Source organism: Lycium barbarum, chromosome 6, assembly GCF_019175385.1.
Source record: "Lycium barbarum isolate Lr01 chromosome 6, ASM1917538v2, whole genome shotgun sequence".
NCBI lineage: Eukaryota > Viridiplantae > Streptophyta > Magnoliopsida > Solanales > Solanaceae > Lycium > Lycium barbarum.
In genome coordinates, this window is record NC_083342.1 from 109,218,462 (window position 1) to 109,228,643 (window position 10,182).

General features: G+C 37.4%; 1 protein-coding gene across 1 annotated transcript; it reads right to left on the reverse strand.

The window, feature by feature from the left end:
* Positions 1–4,698: 4,698 nt before the first annotated feature.
* Positions 4,699–8,997, reverse strand: LOC132645387 (rho GTPase-activating protein 3-like). The gene is made up of 5 exons (XM_060362353.1): positions 8,193–8,997; positions 7,006–7,126; positions 6,790–6,912; positions 5,626–5,856; positions 4,699–5,462 (listed from the first exon to the last, which is right to left on the reverse strand). The coding sequence occupies exons 1-5, from the start codon at positions 8,603–8,605 to the stop codon at positions 4,905–4,907; spliced, it is 1,446 nt and encodes a 481-aa protein (XP_060218336.1). The 5' UTR covers positions 8,606–8,997; the 3' UTR covers positions 4,699–4,904.
* Between the last annotated feature and the right edge of the window lie 1,185 nt (positions 8,998–10,182).

Below are 10,182 nucleotides of genomic sequence, written 5' to 3' on the forward strand. Positions count from 1 at the left end.
TATCCTTCATGTTCTAGCTATTACTAAACCCCTCTTCTCTGTCCAAAAATTTGCTCATGATAATAATGTTTTTTTTTTAATTTCATCCTTATCATTTTCTTGTCAAGGATCGGAACTCCAAGATTCTGCTTCTTTCAGGTCCGAGTAGCAGTGGTCTGTACACCATGCCAGTCAAGTCTTCTGCGTCTTTTCATCCTTCAGCTCTCTTAGCCACAAATCTTCCATCCTCTCGTTGGCATCTTCAGCTCGGGCATCCTCATCAACGGGTGCTTAGTCAAGTGTTATCTAGTTATAGGCTTTTTGCTTCTAGTTCTAAATTAGACATTTTATGTAGCTCTTGTGGACTTGGCAAGACTCACGGATTATCTCTTTCTCTTCGTATTAATAAAACACTTCTTTATTGCAAGTAGTTTTTGCCGAGTTTGGGGCCTTTCTCCATTTTTATCCTCACAAGGACATAGATGTCTATTAGTTTTTGTTGATGATTTCTCTGGTTATACTTGGTGCTATCATCTCTTTTGCAAGTCAGATGTTCTCCAATTTTTTCTCAATTTCAAGCTCTTGTTGAACGCCAATTTCGAACTAAACTTAAAGCAATTTAAACTGATTGGGGTGGTGAATTCAGACCCTTATCTTCTTTATGTGCCAAATTAGGAATCTTTCATAGAATTTCTTGTCCTCATACTCATGAACAACAAGGTAAAGTTGAGCGCAAACATAGACATATTATTGAAACGGGACTGATTTTAATGGCACACCGCTCTACTCCGTCTAAATTTTGGCACTTTGCTTTTGATACTGCCGTTTATTTTATTAATCGCCTTCCCACACCAACCAACAACAGCAAATCTCCCTTTGAAGTAGTCTTCCATGCTCCCCCTGATTATCACTTTCTTATAGTATTTGGGTGTCTTTGTTTTCCCTATCTCCGTCCTTACAATCGCCACAAAATGAATTTTCGTAGTCAACCTTGAATGTTCTTGGGTTACAGTCCCTCACATCATGGTTAGAGGTGCCTAGACAAATCAACTGGAAAAATCTATATTGCTAGGCATGTACAATTTGATGAAACAGTATTCCCATTCTCAAAGGAATCCATTCTTGGACCACCACCATCTCTCCCTATATCTCAAACTCCATGGGTCTCATCACCCATTGTTCTACCAATGTCCTCACCTTCAGTTGTCCAACCTGCCGAGCCTCCTTCTCTGCCTGCAATTCCAACTCAACCAAGTGCATCTCCTTTACACAATACCTTATCAATTCCCACATCAGATCCTAATTCAAGTGCCTCCCCGTCTACCTCTTCATCTGATACATCTCACTCACCATCTGATATCTCTTTGGTGGTCGATCTTTCTCGTTACCCTTTGACTTCGTCGTAACCAAGGTTGCCCCAAAATCATAATTCCTGTCCAGCACCTAAACACAAGATCAACGCTAAGCATCCTCCTAATAGAACACACCACATGGAGCTCTGCACCAAAAAGCCTTCCTCTCACTTTGCCTTTTTATCGCCTAAATCCACATCTTTCTCACCTTCCACAGAACCTACCAATTTTACTAAAACATCCAAATATAGAGAATGGCGTAATGCCACGTCCACTAAAATGACAGCTTTGCTCAAGAACCACTGAAATGACCGTGGTACACTAAGCTCTGTCAATTTCTTCTCACTGCTGGTTTTATTGCTTCAAAAACTGGTATCTCCCTATTTATCTACTCGCATGGCAGCATAGTTGCTTATCTCCTAGTTTATGTTGATGATATAGTGCTTACAGGGAACAACTCTTCATTTATGGAATCCTTTGTTAACAATTTGGGCAGCACATTCTCTATAAGAGACCTTGGTCAGCTCCATTATTTCCTTGGAGTGCAGGTTTGTCGAACTACCACTGGTATATGGCTTTCTCAATATCAATATATCTAGAATATTCTATCCAAGGCACGAATGCTTCACTGTAAGCCGATCAGCTCTCCGATGGCGACAAATGCAAGATTATACAAAGGTGATAGCTCTCTCTTTGATGATCCCAGTTCCTATAGACACATCGTTGGCGCTCTTCAATACCTTACACTAACGCGACCGGACATCTCCTTTGCGGTTAACAAAGTTTGCCAATATATGCATTGCCCATCGTTAAATCATTGGACTGCAGTTAAGCGTATACTACGCTATCTTTAGCATACCAAGACCTTCTCATTCATCATTTCACGAGCTCCTGGTGCTTATTTACAAGCTTTCACAGATTCCGATTGGGCTGGCAGTATTGATGATCGCAAGTCGACTGGTGGTTATGCTATATATCTTGATTCGAATTTAATCTCTTGGTCTTCTAGAAAGCAAGGAATAGTAGCTAGGTCCTCCACTGAAGCCGAGTATAAGGCATTAGCTGATGTCGCTGCTGAGTTAACATGGACACAGTCTCTTTTCTTTGAGCTCAGAATCTCAATTCCTTGTGCCCTGATTTTATGGTGTGACAACATTGGTGCTTCATACTTATCCATCAATCCCATTTTTCACTCTCGCACCAAACATGTCGAGATTGACTTTCACTTTGTAAGGGACAAGGTAGCCCGGCGTGATCTCATGATTCAATTCCTCTCCTCTAAAGATCAAGTAGATGACATTCTTACGAAGCCTCTCTCAACGGCTAGGTACCAGTTCTTACGGGACAAACTCAAGGTGCGTGAGCCACCTTCAGTTTGCAATGGGGCATCGGAGCATCCCAATCGCTATCCACAACAGACTCGACTATGTCTAGTACCAATAGAATTCTATAAGGCTTTATCTTCTAGGACCTTATTCTCTACTAATTAATCTAGGACTCTAAGTTGTATAATTGTATATATGTATGCCACTGTTGTATGTATCAGTAAGAGGAAGCAATTGTCCTGTTTTGTATTCAATCGTGTGAGTTGTGTATTGACTCTAATACAACGTTTGATAGCTAGTAAAGAGCCACCTTATTCATGTATTAATTTCTGCAGTGAAGGCTGGAGGCAGTAAGTTGAGGCCGTACAGCGAGAAGCTTTCATGGTTTTAGGCATCGTCACTAATTTCGTATAATAATTTGTTTTCCTTTCTTTGGTGAAAAAAAAAACAGAAATTTTCACTAAATGTCTATTTTTTGAAATAAGGTATTTAATAAATTGCTCTTATTATATTTCTCTTGTAACTCATGAATCTATATATTACGGTCTAAAGATTTACTTGAACAAATTGAGAATCTTATAAGAGAAGTTATACCATAGTTTAAAATTTTGTGAAGATATAAGCAAACACTAGATTCGAATTTAATATTATGCAAAATGATAATTTCTTAAGAACTATATTTGCATAATTTTGAAAAAGGATAAAATTTAGATAGTGCATAAAAAACATATTTGCGTAAATATAAACCAAAAAATCGTTTTCTTTCTCGACTTCTCCGTCAAGGTCCCGTCAATGTAGTATTGTACTACTGAAAGCCAGAACTTAGTCACGTTTCTTCTGTCGTTTTTCCCGTTCCTTTTTTTTTTTTTTCCTTTCTCCTTTTCTTCTTATTCCCCCCTTTTTTTCTTCGTAAAAGATTCTATAGTACTAGTGGATTAGAAAAGGGGAGGGGAGGCGGTGAAATTTACATTCACAACTATTGTATGAAAACTATGGATAACTTTCACTTATTCCACTGGACTTCAAGCTTTGATGCTCTTACTGTTTGCCCATGAATATCTTTTGGAATATTTGGAAAAAAATTCTAATAAGTACTTATTTGTTTTACAAGCTGGTATCTTATTTCAACTTTAACTTGAAATTGACAATTTAAACTGTGAAAAATAAATTTAAGAGGTATTTCAATGAAAATAATAATTTTCACTGAGAAATATTTAACTTTTTCCCACGGTGAAATTCATATGGTAACACAACAATGATCCTGTTTTTCAACTTCAAGTACTTTTTTTATTTCAACAAGTATCGTCCAAATGCCTATTATTCCCGTTGGCTTTACTCTTTTCTTTCCATTTTCAAACAACCCGTTGGCTTTTCTACTGAGGTCATATTTTGCCATCAAGAAGGTCTGGTGTAACTTGGGCTTTCTTCAAAGCAGCCTATAGATTCGGACCGTTTGCACTTTTGTTCCTACTTTGGCTTGGACTTTTCCCCTCAAGGCAAATAACGTTTTTTGCGGGGCATAAATTATTTAGTATCATGATATCCCACAGATTATGCCCTGCGTCCTTAAAAGAAGTTATGACCCGCTAGGCAGAAGTACGATTGTTAAGGCCAAAAATTAAGGATAATCCGTGCAATTTGTTCGATAGATTCCTAAACTTATTGGGCATTGATACGACCTAACCGGCCCAAAGGTCAAAAGTTGCACATTTAATCACAAAACCTTATATGAAGACTATAGAAGGAAAGGGAAAACCAGAAGTTTAGAAGTACCCAACCGTAATTTTGAGAAAAAGATTCACGCAATATTATGGAGGATTATGCCAAGCCAATAGCATTGTAGCTTCTTCAGTTGACACAATGCCTGCTCTTAGTGCCAAATCACACAGGTATATGTATCCACCAAATACTAGGACTCTTTAAATAGAAACAATACTGCTTTCTGCTCATTTCTAATGTTTTAAGTCTTAACACTACCAGTCCAAAGTATTCAAACTTCCCCTTGTTTTGTGCTGTTATTGGGCTACGGTAGCTGGCAAATGAAGCAACAAATTATACTTTTGAGGCACACCTTCATTAATATTTTCATCAAACTATAAGTTAGTACCTGTCACACTCTATGAATAAAATGCTTCTCTCACTAGATTCTGGACCAAATAGTACTGACACCAATATTAGTACAAACTACATCAAATATTAAGGACAAAGAAATAGGAGTAACAGAGATCCCATCCTGAAGTCACTTGTCTCATACCAATGCTTCTCCGCTCCTACTATTTACAATCCCGATAAGTCTGCTCTTCTTCACTGGCTTACTCAGTTGAAATACAGGATGCCTGCATAGCTTCTGCATTCCCTTCCTTAAACTAAGTCTAACCATTGTGTTCTCAACCTCCTCAGTGTCAAATCCCTCTCTAAACCTACTCTCTAGTGTTTGTCTTTTGCGAGCATCTGGAGAGGTCTTCACAACGGAATCACATTCCTCTCCGGCATCACTTGTACTCCTACAATTCCAGAATTGCTCCTCTGACTCACATTGTGTACTGTCTAAATTGACACTTGTTGAGAGTTCACCAGCAGTTTGCTTTTCATGAAAATAGCCATCCAGAACTGGATCTTTAGTAAGTACTCCATTTGATTGTGTTGAGAGATAATCTACCATGCAACTGGAAATATTAGCACATGACGACTGAATTTGGCATGTCATGTGTGACTCTTCTCTTTCACGAAGGGTCTTCATAACGAGTGTCTTAAGTAGGTTCATTATTTGGACTGCATGAATCAGTGCAGTCAAAGGATCAGCCATCTGCAAGAGTTACTATCCCATTATTAGTATATATGAAACACAATCACCGAAGGGCATACCATTAGACATTTGGGTAAAACTAAACAACCCTTTAAACTCAGCTAACGTGCATTTGAGAAGGAGAACATAATAATAGCTACACTTCTGAAAAGTTCTCAAGTACCTGAGTCATGTTAGGAGCAAAAACCATTGCAATATTCCTTGCATTCATCTTGTTATAATGCTCATTATGCACAACGTCTGCCATTAAATTGATTGCCCAGTCAAGCAGTGCAGCTTCAGTTGGAGGAAGTAAGTTCACTAGTTGGGTGCACTCTTCTTCTGTGTTGCAATGCATCACCTGCTCCGGGGTTAGAGAATCTAGTACACCCGTAGGCAGCTCCCTAAACCATGCCTGGAGACATATGGAAAGTGTTGGGTCATCAATTTTATAAGAGTGGTAAAGACTATACTTCTGGACCAAGTAGATCGTCAATGAATTAGGGGTTACATAGTTGTTTAAGAGGTCTATCTGAAAACGAAAATTATCCATAGGAAACTGTTTTGGTGTCCTTTCCAGACCCTGAGAGAAGTATATAATACAAGGGCAACTTTTCTCAAGAAATAAAGGCACTTCAGAGATAGCTTACTGCTATTGTAACCAAAAGACAAACCCAATAACACTAACCAGATCACAGCATGACAAGCCATATATGAAACTACGAAACCTCTCTAAGACAGAATTAAATAAGCTTACCATCAAAGAACAGTCTTGACTCTTGACTAGCATAAATTTATATAGGATCTTGGCCTAGTAACAATAAGTAGTGCATTTACCTCATGTACAGAAAGAGCTCATTGGAACTGAGAAACTAAGACCTAAGATATTCTTCTTTGGACAATAATCCCACGGAAAGTACCTAGAATGCTCGTCTTTGTTATCCTTTGTGTTCAAGACGCATCTTTTGTTGTTGACCAGATTCATAGTTTATTCACTTTCAAAGATCGCACAAGAACATGTTACTTTTCCAATACATTTATTTGATTTCCATTCTTGCCCAACCCCAGAACCTATATGCCAAATCTTTGATTCTGCCTATTGTTTATTCTAATCTATCTGGTCATGGACTCCAGAAGTAAATTGGACTTTCCATACACCATTTAGCACAATATATGCGACAATAGACTGGGAAAGTACTAACAGGCTAGGCATAGCAAAGGTGGATATTTAAAATTGAATTTCAGTTTAATTCAAAGCTTTAGGATCTCGCTAGCATCTATTCTAGTTGTTAGTTTCAATTTAGAAAACTCAGCAACGAATGGAGATGGATGAATATGTTAAAGCTACCTTAATCAATCCTGCCAAACAATGAACATCAACTCCATAAGGAACAATGCCTCTACTATTCAGCTGGTTCCTCACAGTTTCTCCTTGACTATTGTCAGCATTAATCCGGAATATTCCTTCTACCTTCAACCAAATGCAGAAAAGAATGCAAGTTTCAGCATATCTAAAGCCAATAGCCATATTTTAGATTATTCAAGTATAAAGAAAGAACAATACTTGCAGGCCTCCTTCAGTATACAAACGATTTTGCAGCTTAAGAAGTATTGTTGGCACACTGTTTCCTCTATGATCATACGAACACTGCATTGACTGGACAGAAACTCCGAAAACACTTGCACTGCAAAGTACATTAAAAATGAGACAACTAAAAAGTTTTCAGAATAAAGAATCAGCACAAGAAATGAGCAAGACGGTAAGGTCAGGAAATAGTCAGGTGAGCATGTGCAACCAACAATAGCTAAAAGGGCAGCCTGGTGCACAAAGCATCTCGCGTTAGCAGGGTCCGGGAAAGGGCCACACCCTAAGGGGTGTGATGTGGACAGCGTACCCTAATGCAAGCACTAGTGACTGCTTTCCACAGCTCGAACCCGTGACCTATAGGTCACCTGGGAGACAACTTTATCGTTGCTCCAAGGATCCCCTTGGCAACCAACAGTAGCTAAAAAAAAAAAAAAAAATCACCAAGTAGCAGTTTTTAATGTTAAGTTTAAGAGGCCTGAATCCTGAATAGTACAACAAAATATACCTATTATATCATGAAACTCTTTCGAAACATAATCCCTTTCCTAAAATAGACAATATCAATTGAGCAATTCACTGTAATAGATAAGAAGGAATTCTTCACTCAGCTGGTTATTTATGCATATCAACTTTAGCAGCAGGGTGAAACATGCAAGACAGATTCAACATTTGATATTTGGTCCAGCATTAGATCTACTATATCAATCAATAAATTAACTACCCTCAATCTCAAAATAATTGGGATCAACTATATGAATCCTTTACATTGATTCCACTCTGTTCGGTCCAATTTCACACACAATTGACCTGTTTAGCCATCAGAATTATTCACTTTTTTCCGGAACTTTTTTTTCACTTTATTTGAAAATCAGCGTTTGACCATGAAAATTCCTAATGCAACTTCATATTTGGAAAACACCTAAAACCCTGTTTCCACCTTTTTCACTTTTAGTTGTACACTCAAACAACCAAATATCAGTTGGTTAAAAAAAAAAAAAACTCCAACTTCAAAAATTCCAAATAAAGTGAAAAACATTTGGTTTGTATGACCAAACGCCTACTTAGTTTCTCATGGGCATTAAGCTGGATAAATGAATGAAAATGTAGTCATCCACAGAAGAGATAAAGTCACCCCCGTTGGACATTATGGAATGAGGAATTACCTTGCGCTAGGGACTTTACGGGGAACTTCAGGCTGAAGCTCAATAGGCAAGCCAAGGAATCCATCGAACCGATCAAAAGTAACATGAGAAACGTGGCACACATCAGTGGGCCAGCTAATATCCATGTTCGCCACGTCATCTCTATCCACAGTAGTGCAAGTCACCAGCGATTTCCTTAACGCCGCTACCACAACCGCCAGAATTGGTGACTGATTGTTCTGACCCGAACCCCGTCTCGGGTCCGGACTTAAAAATTCCTCTTCTCCTTCTTCTTCATCGTCGTCGTTATTATTTACTTCTTCGTAATCATAGAGAGAGGAGCAACGAGGAGATAAGTCTAGAACTGAAGAGGAGTTAGAATTAGCAGAGACACGCCCAAATGTATACGACTTGGATCGTAAAAGACGAGTCATAATTCAGAATCTAATTCCTAGCAGAATATTAAAACAATCTTGGAAATGAGTATTGAACTATATAATAAGGAGAAGCTACTTCATGCATTATGTTATGATGAAGAAGAATGATGCAACTGACACAAGGGTAAAGAGGAGAGGTTGCTTGTGAATGAGAAGAAGGTGAGGTTGGGGGGAAATAATGGAGATAGAGAGTGAATAAATTGGACTAGTTGTAATGATAGTGATAGAGGGGTGGTCACTACACATTATTACTATTATTATTAATGCTTATGCTATGTCTTTTTGGATTTTTGTATCATTGGCTCGTGACTTACCTGGAAATGGAAGCTACAATACTACCTACTTTTCTGTTTGACCCGCCGTCTCAAGCTGCCGGAGAAGGCATACACCACCACTGGTGCAGATTTAAAAAAAAAAAAAAAAAAGTACTAAAAGTATTTCTTTGGAACGTAACGGGTAACTAGCGACAGAGCACACCACGGTAGGTTAAACTGTAACATCAAAATTTAAGTTCTAGTATAGCATTCAATATTTTTTTTCGCTTATTTCCTCACTCAGCTTAAAGCAATAATTAATTAATGGAGTACATTTTTCACCAGAAAAGGTGGGGCTTGGGTATCTTGAACATATAGAATGCGTGAACGCCATCAATAAGACGTATTGACCATAGAGTGAGCATTCTCATAAATAACTACGACATCAATAAGGAGTAACTGCGGTTGTAGTAAATGTTTTGCATAAATTAATTAATGAGATAGAGTGCCTAGCTAAAGGAATGAGAATGTATAGGCGGGCTAGAGAGTAATTATGGACAGAATCATAGCAGTAATCTCACCTTCCCACAATTAATATATACCAGGTGCTATAATTTACTGTAGATTTTGATAGTATATAGTTTCATGTACTACTTTGTCTGCTTTTCTATACATATACATTTTATTAATTTGTTGTTTAATTCGCTATTTAATTCTGCCAACCCGATTTCTATGGTTTAAATAGATGGAGCGAAATTGTTTATAGTACTAATATTTATTGTCTCGATTAGTATTTGAATTCTGATTTTCAAAATTACTTATTTCATTGATTACTAGATCAAAACCGGCTCTACCTCTAGACAAGTAAGGCATATGCCATAGGCCCTCAATTCTGGGGCCCTCATTTTACCAAGAATAATTATGTGCTAGTTGTTTTTAAAAGAAAATTGATTATTTGTGATAAAAAGTATAATATTTTTTTATAAATTTATATTATTTTATTTTTTAAACCTTTGTAAATAGATGAAATTAAGAAAACGTTGTTTTGCTTTCTTACATTTTGTCCGCTAATACTCACATTATTTTATTCTCTTTCACTCTTTCTGGATTCTCTTTCTTCAAATTTCTGATAAATTAGAGCAATGCTTTGTCCAAGATAAGAGTCAATATTCGATTTTTTTTTTTTTTTTTTTGCGGTATGATGGCTAGACCTTCCCATATCACCAAAAAAAAAAAGAAAAATTTCCTTGTCATAGCTACCTCTAAAATTTATTTATGAATAATAATTACCTTATTTTTTATTTAATTTTTGTAGCTTTA

Coding starts and splice junctions, on each gene's coding strand:
- LOC132645387 (XM_060362353.1), bottom strand. CDS start 8,605: ATGACTCGTCTTTTACGATCCAAGTCGTATACATTTGGGCGTGTCTCT. Junction 6,913..7,005: donor ATACTGAAGGAGGCCTGCAA/GTATTGTTCTTT, acceptor ATTTGGTTGAAG/GTAGAAGGAATATTCCGGAT. Junction 5,463..5,625: donor TTGCTCCTAACATGACTCAG/GTACTTGAGAAC, acceptor TAACTCTTGCAG/ATGGCTGATCCTTTGACTGC.